The sequence below is a fragment of the Crocuta crocuta genome, unplaced genomic scaffold, assembly GCF_008692635.1.
Source record: "Crocuta crocuta isolate KB4526 unplaced genomic scaffold, BGI_CrCroc_1.0 scaffold466, whole genome shotgun sequence".
Classification (NCBI taxonomy): Eukaryota; Metazoa; Chordata; class Mammalia; order Carnivora; family Hyaenidae; genus Crocuta; species Crocuta crocuta.
In genome coordinates this window covers 703,901-717,886 of record NW_027529672.1, presented here as the reverse complement: position 1 = coordinate 717,886, position 13,986 = coordinate 703,901, and the positions used below count along the sequence as shown (strand labels likewise).

The 13,986-nt window shown below is 50.6% G+C and overlaps 1 protein-coding gene across 1 annotated transcript in view; it reads left to right on the top strand.

The window, feature by feature from the left end:
• The window catches only part of CPXM2 (carboxypeptidase X, M14 family member 2), a 128,752-nt gene extending 123,152 nt beyond the window's left edge, over positions 1-5,600 (top strand). Inside the window, exon 14 of the mRNA XM_077762914.1 lies at positions 4,248-5,600. Coding sequence (XP_077619040.1) covers positions 4,248-4,501 — 254 coding nt within the window. The 3' untranslated portion in view covers positions 4,502-5,600. The remainder of the gene's footprint in view (positions 1-4,247) is intronic.
• Positions 5,601-13,986: the final 8,386 nt, after the last annotated feature.

Here is a 13,986-nt window from a genome sequence, read left to right as displayed (position 1 = left end):
CCCCTGACCCCATGCTGTTCCTCCCGAGTGGACAGGAGACTTTTCTCCACAACCATTCACCTGCCTTGACAGACCCTGTCCTTCCAACAAATGATCCCGTTTGACCTGTGAGGAAACGAAGCCTCTGGGACCTTAGGACGGCATCGGCGGGGATTCAGTCTTCACCCATGTGCTCTCAAGTGCCAGGCTCCCTGCTGATGTACTGGGCACAGAGAGCCAATTGCAGTTTCAAGGGGTGCAATGGAGCTGGAATGCCGCGTTGTGTGATGCCATGACTCGCTTCCCATTTTGTGAAACTCTCTCCCGCTTATGCTTGAGGATCTTACAGCCCCGCCCATGAGGTTTCACACCGCACAGCATGGCATTTGGTACATCGCAGCCCCTCACGGGCACCCACTGGTTCCTTCGTTCATTCACGTACTCATTCGTGCATTCTGCAAACGCAGATTCCGAACTTGTGATGGGCCAGATATAGGCGAGGTGCTGGAGATCGTTAGGAACAGAAGGGACTGTATTTTAAACATTGCTAACAAGCTCCTGTGGAAGAATGATTCATAAAAGAGCCTAGAACATTCCTGGGACAATTAGTGCTTTGTACGTAATGTGAGAAAACATGAGGGTTTTAAGTGGAGTTGGAGACAAAGAGTCCCCGGGGCCCCGCAAGCGGGAAGAGAGTGCTGTGCGTAAGGAGCTCGAACCTCAGGCCCCTGGAATCACGGAGGTGGTTTTGATGAGCCGATGGGTGGCGCCTACCCTCTCCCTTTATTTCCCCCCTAAAAAGATTTCTCAGTGTCTTCTCATGATAGATAAACTCATACTTCTCACACTTCACACATAGCCCTTCACCGTATTTGTTTCAGCCTCTTTCGGTGTTCGGCATAAGCTCTGCATTTGCCTTGATTTCTCTCTGAGGCTACTGTGACCTGATGAGTTTTATTTTAGGAGGGATTTTGCATAAACCGAATAGACGAATTGAATTCCACAGAGAGGGGCGCTAGTAAGAATGCTTTCCAAATGCACAGAAGGGTGTGGGCCAAACCCCCGGCTCGGAAAGCCCCGTGAGTGCGGACACTAACCTGACCTGCTGATGAATGGACATCTGTCAGTGCCTGGGCTGTTCCTTGTGTCCACCCTGCTGAGTGACGCCAGCTACGTCCCCTGTAATTCCACAGAATACTCACCCTTGACCACGGACCTGATCGCCCAGGGGTGTAGTGACCTAACACGCTGACCGCTGGATTTCACGAGGTGGATGATTCTCGACTTCACCGGGGGTCGGGTGGAAGGAGATAACAAGAGCCCTGGGGATAAGTGTGGGGGAAGCCGACCAGCAAACTCCTGGGGGGAGAGGGCACATTGCCAGGCAGATGAGAGCATCAGGCCTCTTCATGTTTCTGAAACGGAAACTTGCAGATCACAGAGCCAGGCCCACCTCATTCTGATTCTGTGAATTTAAACAGATTCCCGATGGTTTCATTTTTTAATGTATCCTGTTGAGCACCTCCTGTGTGCTTGCCGGGAGATACTGTGTAACCAAGATGGATATGCCCCCCACCTCAAAGAGGATACATTCTAGAGGGGGAGAAACATACAAGTAGTTGTCAAGGAAATTTTAAAGTTAATTGCAGACTATGATGATAGCCAAGAAAGAATTTGGAGGATGTATAGGAAACTGGTAGGAAAGCCAAGGAAGGTTCCCTCCCTGAGAGGATGAGCACAAGTAATTACAGAGGTTGAGAATCAAGAGTTAAAGACCAAACCCTGGAGTTTGGAGAGTGGTCTGTGAGGACCCGGTGGGGATTTTCTTGGAAGACTCATTCCCTAGGCGCATGGAACAGAACTCTTTGCTTTTAAATTACAAAAAGTTGGCTTTATTATTAAGAAACAAACTTTGGGCATTTAAAAAAATCTCAAGGCCTCAGTTCTCAAAGGGTGGGAGAGCACAGGAGTTGGGGGAGCAGCATGTGCAAAGGGCCGGAGGTGTAAGATGTGTGGCCCGTGCTGGGAACCAGTGTGAGGTGTTCTGAGTGGCTGGGATGCAGGAATGCGGAAGGTGGATGGGCAGGACGAGAACTGGGGATGCAAGGGTGGGCTGCCCACGTGACCGGGCTCAACACACAGGTTCAAGGACAGGGCACCATGACATGCTGAGAAGGAGGCCCCCACCATGTGAAGGATGACTGGGGCGGGGGTCTGGAGGGAGCCCTCTGCTTTGGAGGAAGAAGGAGAATCACTTCTTATAAACCTTCTATACACATGGCAGTGCCGATCAGCATTTATTAATTATGTTTTTCCCCCTCCTCTGCTCAGTGAGCACCTCCCTTGGCGAGGACCCTGCCCCCTCCCCTGGAGTGTTTCAGAATGACCTCTCAGGACTCTGGAGATGGTGCACACTGAGGGGTCTCACGTCCAGAGGCCTCTAGCAGATCAGACAGCCTTTTTGGGTGGCCGGCTCTTGGCCTTAACACATTGTGGGGGAAGAAGCACCCACAGGCGTTGGGACTGACTTAGGAAGTTCAACTGCACGTGTTAATAAGACATTCCGTTCCGTGTGTGTGTTTCTCAGCACCACACTCCCTCCAACAGGCATTAACGGAGAGCACACCGTGCGAAACAAAACACACTCTAAGTGTTGACGAGTGAGACGCAGGCTCGTAAGGCGCCGATGGCTTAGCACAGGGCCGAGCCTCACACTCGAGGACGCGCCATCTGGTAGGACAGGTGCGAAGCGTGAAGGGGGTGGCGCGTTCAGGTTTGTCCAGGAGCTGTGGGACCCCAGAGCGATGTCCCAAGGGGTGACTGGCCCTGTGTGCTCAGGCCGTCCCACTGCAGGGCAACGAACGCTTGACGGCTCTTGCCTCATGGAAAGCATCACACGGCCTTTTATTTGGTTGAAAAGCCTGCATTTTCACCAAAGGAAGACACAGGGTGCAGCGCCGAGAAAGCCACCTGCGTTGTGTGTACCCCGGCCTCTCCCGCTGAGTCCTGGTTACCAGTTAGCGAGCCGTACGGACGTGCGGGAGACAACTGCCCACAGGGTTCATTTTTCCCCGCATTTGGGGTTCTCATGAGCTCACTTATGCATGGGGGTGTCTCAGGTGAAAAGACAATAAGGTAAACCTGATGCTCAGAGTGTTATGTGTGTTTGGGGGAGATACATATTCACACACACACACACAGGGTTTTCTCGTCCCTTAGAAGACTTCAGGGCTCGTGTAGACACGTGAGCCCCACCCAGGGCCTCCTTCGCACCTTTCCTCTTCCTCTCCTGGCCCCGAAGCTTTAGAGCAGGTGGGACACTCAGGCTTCCGTGAGAGAGAGCCGACCTGCCTGCTGATGACTAGCTGTGCGACCTTGTGTAGGACATTACACCTCCCTGGGCATCAGTTACTCAAGTAGCAAAGGGAGCCATCACTGCCTCGACCTTCTGGGTACCACGTCCTCCATGGGGTCACTGGCTAGCCACGCCCTGAAGCCTCCTGTATGTCAGGGGTCTGTGTGTCCTCGGCAGGTTGTAGGCTCCTGGGGAAGAGAGCCTGGGCCTGGAACCCCTCTATGCAACAGAGATGTAGCCTGGAGCCAGGACACAGGTCCCGTTATGTGCTTATTGGGTGGCTGACCAGCAGTGTCCCTGGGGAGGCAGAGGTGTCACTGTTCCTGCAGCCTGAGGTTTCTCTTGGCCCCTGGGGGCCATGGAGTGGGGGCCACAGAATGGGGGCCACGGAATGGGGGACAGACATCAGGCCTCCTCCCAGATCATTTGGCCCTGGGCCCCTCTAGTCCTTTATTTCTCTTTTCAAAAGTGAAGGCTCCCACCCCTCAAAAGAATTCCTCTTCTGTATTTATAGCCATGCTAAGGGAGGCCAGGAAGCCAGGTGCTGATGGCTTTTCAAGATGGCATTTTGTGGCGAGGGCACGCCACTTGGAAGCTCAAGTTCATAATGAACGGCGTATATCGTCACGGAGGACAGAGCGTGAGTGATCATCTCTCCGTCTCTGCTCACGTGTGTTCACACTGCGGGGAGCCCACACCTTGAACCCTTGCCTGTTAAAACCATTAAGGTGGCTTCCAAGGAGGAAAACAGCTCGGCTTCCAAAATGCATTAAGAGTGTCTATCCACAGGGGCTCGAATTCCACACCGCCTGCCCCTGAGTGTCTCTCCGGCCGGGAGGCTGGTCCCGGAGTAACAGACTGGTGGTGGCTGTATTAGAAGAAAACCTCTGAACTCCCTGCTTTCTTTCCACAGCCAGCGATGGGGATTACTGGCGCCTCCTGAATCCCGGGGAGTATGTGGTCACAGCCAAGGCGGAAGGCTTCACCTCATCCACCAAGAACTGCATGGTCGGCTATGACATGGGGGCCACACGGTGTGACTTCACGCTCAGCAAAACCAACCTGGCCAGGATCAGGGAGATCATGGAAAAGTTCGGGAAGCAGCCGGTCAGCCTGCCAGCCAGGCGGCTGAAGCTGCGAGGGCGGAAGAGACGGCAGCGTGGGTGACCTGCCAACACTTGAGACCTGTCCCGGACCCTTGCAAATTAAACCACCCCCGGTTGTAGCTCTATAGAGGACTCACTCCCCATTGTTTTCTCTGTAATTCAAAAATGTCTGGGAGAATGCGTGCCTGGCAAGTCTGGTCCCAAGGGGAGGGCTTGAGAGCTTAGGATATTTTTTCCCCTTTGTTCCATTTTTCCAAATAACTCAGACAGATCAGCAGAGCAAGGTTGGTAGGAGTGAAATTTCAGCAACCCAACCTGGGAATCAGAGACAGAAAGGGGTTCCTGCCTGCTGGGGGTCTCCTGGCTTCACAGGAGGGGAAGCCCAGGCTTCTCCTGCTGGCATGACAGCAAGACTCCCACATGCATTTGCATTTTGCTTGGCTGCAGTCAGAGCAGCCTCGTGGGGCCCTGCTGTCCCCGAAGTTACCCTGTGAGATGCTTCCGGGCACCCCGAGAGAATCCACCCTCTCTAGCATTCCAAGCTGCTGCAGATGAATTCCACACTCTGTGGACAATAGATACATTTCCAAGTGAGCATCAGTGAGCCTCTAGAATCAACTTAGTTTCCCTTGCAACGGAGGACTGTTTATAAAAGGAGAGAAAGGCTGAATAGGCCACCAGTGATTGGTCGGTAGCTGGAGTGCAGTGGGGCTCATTGGCAGGGTCCCCAGAGACACCCCCTCCCCAGACTCCCTGCTGGTCCAGCAGCCCTGGGGGCTGCCTGGGCAGGAGGGGGGAACAGGAGGGAGCCCATCATCGAGCCTGGCCCCCGCTTTGATCTGCAGGGACTTGAGAAGGGCCGGGAGGCAGCTGACGATTTGCAGCCCTCTCTCTGCCTAGGCTGCTCCTCCCTTCACGGCAATGAGCGCTCAGAAGTTGGCTTAACATCACCAAGGGAGTTATTTTTGATGTGTGGGATGCCAGACCTTCAAATCAGGCCAAGAGTGATGAAAGGCTCTTAGAATTATCTGAGAATTCTTGATTTGGGAGGGGTTATTGGATTACCATGCGAGAACACAGTTTGTTTACTTTTTCTTGATGTTGCTGCCTCACTGACCTGGGAAGAAAGAAAAATAAAGCAAGCAAATGGTGAGATCCTTCCAGCCTGTGATTTTCCTGAGCATTCCTGTAGCCCTCCCCGCCAGGGCCACTCGTCACTGCCTCTCCCAGAGGTCAGGCCCCCCAGAGAAGGTGCCTGCCTGGGGAGGGGTATCCCATGGTCCCGCCAAGTTTGGCAACTGGGACTGACAGCTGTGTGTTCCCTGCCTCCTTCCCAGGAGAGCCGTATGCCTAGGTAAAATCGTTCTGACACTTGGGACCCACTAGTGACTTCTAGGGACGTCAGCGAGCCTCTTTCTCGAAAAGATCCATGTTCAACTTTCTGACAATCTACACCAGAGATTGCAAACTTTCCTTGTAAAGGATCAGATAGTAAATATTTTAGGCTTTGCGGCCAGTTTCGGTCACAAGTACTTTGCTCTGGTAGCACAAAAGCAGACGTGCATAAAACACAAAGGAACGGGCACGGGTATGTTTCAACAAAACCTTGTTTACAGGGGCGCCTGGGTGGCTCAGTCAGTTGAGTGCCCGACTCTTGATTCCAGCTTAGGTCATGATGCCAGGGTGGTGGAATCAAGCCCCACATCAGGCTTCACCCTGAACATGGAAACTGCTTACGATTCTCTCTTGCTCGCTCTCTCTCCTTCTGTCCACCTCTCCCACTTGCATGTGCTCTTTCTCTCTAAAACAAAACAAAAGAAAACTTTACTTATGAAAACACATGGTAGTTGGATCTGAACCATCAGGCTGGGGCACATCTAGCTGACCCTGGCTCTAAACCAGCACTGTGCGATAGAACTTTCTGGAATGATGGACATGTTCTATTCCATGCAATCTAACACAGTAGTCACTGGCCACATGTGGCTGTTGGGCCCTTGAAGTGTGGTTTGTGCAACCTAGGGCTGGAATTTCTAGTGTTAAATAATTTCCAGTAATTTAAATTTCACTTTTAATAGCCATACTAGCCCATGTAGCTCTCCATCAAGCCAGTGGTAGGAAACATTGGCCGCATTCGATGGGGCAGGTGCTGATAGGAACAAAGCCTTTGAGATGATAAGCCAGCACAGCCGTTCAGAAAGATGAACCGCTGCAAGTGCATCAGCCGCCTGAATGTGTCCGGTCCCCGCAGTGCCCGACCCGGAAGCCAGGTCCCCGTGCTTGGTGCCAAGATGACTCAGTCTTGTTGCCAGTGACTAGCGCTGTGCCCTTCTGGCTACGGTACACAGCTTGCATGTGTGTGACATTCCCGCTAACAGCAGTCGTGGGCTCGCAGGCGTGGGCTGCGGGTTCTGGGCCATGCCACGCCTGGTGGGTGGCCTTGAACTTGACAGCCTCTCTGTTCCTGCAAAGTAAAGCTGTGGCCTTGATGGGTTGAGGGAGGTGCCACCCACAAGCCCAGCCTGAGCAGGGCTGGCCGGACAGCCGCAGAGACTGGCTCACCACAGCCTGATCCCACAGCCGAGCTCGGAGCACCCGGACGGCCTCTCCTCCAGCTGTGGGAGCTGTTTCTTCTGCTTGTCTATCCCCTGCTACATAAACACAGCCCAAGCATCCCAGCCAATGCACAAAAAGTCAAGGGAAAATTAGATACTGGGAATGAAGGGTGAAGCACATGAGGTGCAGGGGAGAATGACAGGTCTTTCGGGCTAAGAGATGTTTCTAGATGAATGGCGTCCGAGGACGGCAAGCAGATTCCCTCTCGCAAGCCGACTCTGATTGGTTGGTAGGAGTTGCCTGAAGCTCTGTGTTAAGAAGGATCCTGAGACAGAGTCTAGGCTCAGTGGATAAAACGGTGCAACTTCTCTGGATATGTTTCCATCCCCAAACTATCCCAATCCCCCTGGAGAAATTAGGAAAGCTGAGGCCCAGGGAGAAGCCTCGCGTGTCCAGAGTTGTATTCCAGTTGTGGCAAAAGCAGGATTCAGGACAAGCCTCCTTTCTGTGTCCCAGCAGAACTGTGTAACCCGGTCCTGGAGTAGCCGCCCCAGGACTGTGCCTCTTGGCTGACTTTCTTTCTTTCTTTCTTTCTTTTTTTTTTTAATGTTTATTTATTTTGGTGGGGGGGGGGGGGGGGGGGAGGGAGAGAGAGAATCCCAAGCAAGCTCTGCACTATCAGCGCAGAGCCTGACATGGGGCTTGATCCCATGAACCGTGAGATCAGGACCTTAGCCGAAATCAAGAGTCGAATGCTCAACCGACTGAGCCCCCAGGTGCCCCTTGGCTGACTTTCTTAGGAGCAGATCAAGCCCCAGGCAGTGATGGAAGCCTTGGGAGGCACAGGTGCTTTTCAGAAATCAGGGAACAGAAGATCAGAATCCTTATTTAATCAGCTTGCCCGGGCCTGTGAGTGAGGGGCTCAGGAAACGAGCGCTAAGCCCCGAGTGGGCCCCAGCCTGCTTCCGTGCACTGATCTGCATCATAGCTCGGCGTCTGCTTCAGATGACCTAACGCCCAGGTGACGTCCTGTCTCCCCAGCCCCATCGGATGTTCCGTTGGTGACGGTCGTTCATCAGAGGTGCAGCTTCCGTGCCCTTGGCGGCCTGGCCAGCTTTCTGAGCTGCAGGAGGTCAGCACCACACTGGCGTTTCTTGTTTTCTGTCAAAAGAACACACGCCACAGAGGAAGGGGACAGTGACTCCACTCATGCTTGTTCGTGCCTGTTGCTGGGCTCTGTCCACATGTCTCATCCATCTGTCAGCGCAGGAGGGTCCCTTTGAGCCTCCTCGAGCCCATCTCTGCAGCAAGGCTGGGGGTGCAGATGCGCTGAGCGGGCATTCGGCTCCACCCCACTCTCCTCTAGGTTGCCACAGAGCAAGGTGTGCCAGAGCCTCGTCTTAGAGTCAGGGGGGCCGAGCTGTAGTCCCAGCCCTGCCTCTTAACTCTCTGTGCAGCCTTATAACCTCAAGTCTCTGTCTTCTCATCCACAAAGTGGGTACAGTAGCGGGGCTCACACCCATCGGTCATGAGGACCCCTGTTGTGAACATAGAGGCCAGCACCTGGCACCCTGCCAGCACCAAGATGCCTCGAGAAGCCAACTCTGCATCTTCCAGTACCGTGTCCCCAGCACAAGTGATACGGTTCTGTCCCCACTGCTGCATTCGAGGTGCGTATGATTTCTTTTTCAAATGAGGCAACTGAGGCTGAGGGCAGGCATGGATATGTGAAGCCAAAGAATCTGCTTTGATTTTTAAAAAAATTAATCAGTATGGTGGAAGCTACCTGATCTACTCCTTCATCTGCTCTCCAAACCTGCATCTGCTGAGCCCCCGCTGAGCACGTAGGAGCTGAGCCTTGGATGCGGGCCACCCCAGGGCTACCGGAGACGCCTCCTGGCAGTGCAGAGCACTTAGTGCACAGCATTGGCCTTCAGGGAATTTGCACTAAACGTCGTGACTCCTGGCTGCCCCTGCCTCATCCTCGCCAGACATGTGCTCTTGCCGAAAGACCCCCCAGAAGGGTCAGGGGGACAAGGCAAAGGCCACTGTTCTCTGGGTACTGTCTCCTTCCAGCCCGGGCAAGTCCAGAGCCTCGAGGACGTCAGGATCCAGCTCTGTGCTTCTGCTGAATCATATAAAGCACCCTGCACAGGGCCCGGGGGATTTGTGGGAGCAAGGGGTACAGAAGGACCTGGGAAGACCATGGAGGAAGTTTCCATGACACCCCTAGGCCTGTGCAGGGAGGAGAGAGCCCACCAATCACTGCATCTCCGGGGGGTGGGGGGCCGACAGTGTGATCCAGAGCAGGTGGGCGGGGGAGGGGACGGAGCTTTGGGACTGAATGGGCTCAAGCTCGACCCCAGGCCTGCCTCTTACCCTCTCACTGATGTTGAACAAGCAGCCCATCTCGAAGATGGATTTAATCTCAGCGTTGTTGTGGGGATTCAATCAATGCTAATAAATTTAAAACGCTTAGAACCTTCAGCATCAAAAAGATCGAGAAATAAAAACAGGCTATTTTTAGAAAAAAAGTACAGCCACTTCAGAAGACAGCCTGGCAGTTTCCCAAAATGTTCGACATCGGGTGACAACATGATCCAGCCATTCTGCTCCTGGGTCCACATGCAAGAGAAATGAAAACATATGTTCACATAGAACTCATACAGGAATGTTCAAAGCAGCACTATTCACAGTAGCCAAAAGCTAAGACAATCCAAATGTCCGGCTATTTACCAGTGGATACATGAAACATAATATATTCACACAATGGAATATTATTCAGCCATAAAAGGACTGAGAACATTACAACGTGGATGAAGTTGGAAAACATGGATTATTATCTCATTATATCACTATGGATTATATCTCATTAAAGTTCTTTTATTTAAAAATAAGAATCAAAGGTCTATAAATTTAAAATTATGCTTAGTAACCAATGTTTCCATATTCACCTTTCTTAGAAATAATCCAGGCATCCAATGACTATCAACTGATTAATGTCATATCAGTATAAAGGTTCAAATTTTTTGAAGATCTTGGAAATCATCTTCAAGCTGATGCACTATACAACATAATTACTGTTGAAATAGAGTTTTTCAGAATGATTCAATTTAGTGGAACACAACTTTATATTTTCCATAGCCTTAAACATTAACCAGGAAGAATATCGGCTGCTTTGATCAGCAAAAGGGCGTAAGTCTAAGAAAAAACACACCTGGTAGAATAAAACGTAGCTCATGTTATATATAGCATTAATAAAGTAGCTATTTTATTAATATTATTTTTATAATTAATATTATAATTATTAAAGAAGACATAGCTATTTTTTTAATTAAAATTATTAAACTAGTGTCATTTGCCAAAGACTTACCTTAAGTAAAAATGCTTCTAAGTTAGAGTAACATAAAGCATTAGAACATTAGAATAATGTTCTGATTTTCAGACAGTTATAGGAAGTAACTTCTATTAAGTGTTTATCTCCATAAGCCAAACAGATCCACATTCCTTTAATTTAAGAGACTTCACAATTTAATTTATTAATGCCTGCCGGAGAGAGGAAACCATCAAATGCACAGTGAACAATAGAATTCTTTCTGAATTACAGACACATGGATATAGATGTCCCCAGAGCGCCTATAGCTTCAACTCTGCCATTTTAACCACCATTGACAATAACTCACGGGTCCAAATATCAAAGGTATTTCTGTTTTCTTTCCAGGTAGGCACACAATTCTTAGTTGGTATGCCTGAAAATAGGCAGATGGACAAAGACCGCTTATAGGTGACCTTTTACTCTCAATAGCCAGCAGTGGCCTTTCCAGGTGCAAGGCTGCCCTCAGATTTCAGTGTTTGCTTTGCCTGTGCTTGCATGACCAGAGAGTCTGGGAACACGTCTCCTCTGGAGCACGCCTTCCTCAGTGAGTGAGAGGTATGAGCGTATAAATACTCCGGTTCCTTTGATGCTGAGCAGGACTTTTCTGACCCAGAAAGAGCACTGTCCCAGAGCTCTTGGTGGGACTGGTCAATGTTGCCCTTGGTGGGAGTAGGTTTAACCTACCATCATGTCCTAGGGGCATCTGGGTGGCCTAGTTGGTTGAGCATCCAGCTTTGGCTCAGGTCATGATCTCACGGTTCATGGGTTCGAGCCCCGCGTCGGGCTCTGTGCTGACAGCTCAGAGCCTGGAGCCTGTTTCAGATTCTGTGTCTCCCTTTCGCTCTGCTCCTCCCCTGCTCACGCTCTTTTTTTCTCTCAAAAAGTAAACATTAAAAAAAAAAAAAAAAAACCCTAACATTGCATCCTACCTTAGATCCTTTTCCTGATCCAAGGTCTCCATGCTGAATTTTCCTGGACTCACTTCCCAATAAATCTCCCTTCTATACGTGCCCTTTTCTCAGAAGCTGCATCCAGAGAGCCCACTCCTAGGGTCCATCTAATATCTGCTTCATGTTTAGTAGCTGAACCCTGGGTATAGTCAGGGGTTATTTTATGTGGACAAGAAAAAGGTTACATAGAAATAGGGGCGGGGTGGCAGCATGATATAAAGAAGTTCTGGATAATGAGAGATGAAAAGCCTAAGAAGAGAGAAGAAAAGGAAGGTATATCTTCTCTTCTCCTTTCTCCTTCTGTCAGGCTGGAACAGAGATAGGAAGACTGGCACCCCAGGAGCCATCTTTGATATTGACCTTGACAATGGAGACCAAGCACTGAGGATGGCAGGGCCTGGGGCTTGGAGACACCAAAGTGCCACCCTATCAGCCCCCTGCTGTCTCCCCGCTAGATGTTTCCAACCTAATCGTTTCCGCCACAGTGAGAGGGGATTTTACGTCATCTCCAGCAGGACTTTATCCTAACTGATGCAAGGCTCTGATTCAGGTCTCTCTGATGCAGAAGTTAGCATCTCCAACCCATCAGCAGTGCTGAACTCGGGAACATTTTTGCATATATTTTTCTAATTCAGTCTGCCTCAGAACTCCAGAAACCAAAAGCCAAAATGCTAAACTGTGACTAAAAAGAAGAACCGTGTCGTTGGGGTATTTTCAGCCTCAGGTTTCAGATGTTCTATTATGCACTGAGGACCTTTAGGAACATCCTCACCACGTCGCCTGCTGTTTCTAAGGTTTCTCAAGCTGCCGCTGGGCACCGCCTCCTAACTCGGCATCCTCCGTTACAGATTACAAAGCAAGAATAAGACGCTTCAGTATCCTTACCTTGTGGGAGCTCTGAACTCCGCTGAGTTCCCACATTTGAGTGGGGACTTTCAGCACAGGGGAACTTTATCAGTGACCCTGGGCAGTTTTGCACTTGCAGAGAAGATAAGCATGATGTTTGCAAACTTTGCCTCCCGCCTTCTAGCTGATCGATAAATAAAGAACTTTTCACGATACTTTCTTGGTTAACAGAAAGGTAATGAGCCACCTGCTTTGTTTATTGAGCTGCTCTATTCGGGATCAAATTAACCTCTGTTCTCTTAAAACCCCAGTAAAGAAATGTGTCCTGTTTTAGACGGTGTATGTTTCGAGTCAGGTGGTGGAGGGGAGTGAGAAACTGAATGTGCAGATGGACGGCCGCCAGAGCAGATATAAAAGTAGAACTCTGACCCACAATCTGCGGAATCCAGCCCAGGAAACCAGCCTGCTGGCTACAAGTCAGACTTGTAGGAGGTTAGACTTCTCTCTCTTACAGTAATTCAGGAAGTCAAATCTCAACCCTTGAAGCGATCAGCCCGAAGTGGCCAGGACACGATCAGTAACGGACACCTTCCCGCATATCTGTCCCTGCTTCCAAGTTAGGACGTCCCAGAGGAAAGTCCAATGTGCCCCCCCGCCCCCCAGTCAACCATAGAGGACACCCTACGTTTCTTCGGCCAGCCTCCAGCTTCCCCCGGCTGACAGCCTCCAATCAGGGCTTACCCGAAGCCTTCCCTTTTCCTGCTATGAAGCCTTCCCACCTTTTTGCCTGCTTTTGAGTCTCTGACAGAACGCAGGAGACGGTTGCTGACTCCCTGACAAGGTCTGAATCAGTAGCCCTTAATGCTGGTCTTCATTTATTCTGCAGGAGAGAGTTCAGCCATTGGAAGGGGAAAGACATGGATTTGACTTCAGACTCTGTTACTTACTCCCCTTGTGGCTCCAGGCAAGTCACATGACCTTGCTCAGACTCAGCGTCCTCCCCTGCAAAATGGGCCAGCAAAGGTGACCACGGAGCATCTCTAATGACCTGTAAGGAGACGGTCCAATAAATCATGCTGCCTGGCGCTGACACAGAACGAGCATCTGGGAAATGAGGAATCCTGCACGAATCTAGTCACTTCTAAAAAGTCAATTTTATTACTTTCAGGCTTTTCTTTTCTTTCTTTTCTCCCCCTTCTTTCTCTTTATTTCTTTTCTTTTTTAAGGAATACTGAGTAAATACTTTTTTTCCATTTATATGGCAGTTCACAGTTTACAGAGGATTTGCACATCCGTTGTTTTATTTCTGACTCTCCGCAACGCCCTGGGTTGTAGTCGGCCCCATGATGCAGCTGGGGAGGTGATGCTGGAGCAGACACTGGTTAACCCACGGGTAGCTGGTTAAAAATGTGTTTGCTTAGCACCTGGGCGTGCGTGTTGAGGATTTACAGCCTTCCGATGTGGACTGTGGGCCCTGGTTCAGAGCGGACCTTCCCTCCACGATGCTGCCAGCTTCTGGGCTTCGCCAGTGTGCAGCCCTCAGGTCAGTTCTTAGGGCCACTTTCTAGTTCATGCTGGTCTTTTGTGCTGACACTGTTATCAGCGTGACAGGGATCACTCGAGGTCGAAATGGGACGCTGGTGCTCTTGAAGATCGTAAGGCCAGAGTTGCAAAGATGCCTGAGTCCTTCCCTGCCAACCACCTCTTGCCACAGCTGTCCAAGCCACTTTATTAAGATCTGAGCCAGTGATGGCTTCTTTGGTCACAAATCAAGCCTGGTCCCCTGCCCGTGGCAGTACTGGACCCGTGATTTCAGCAGGG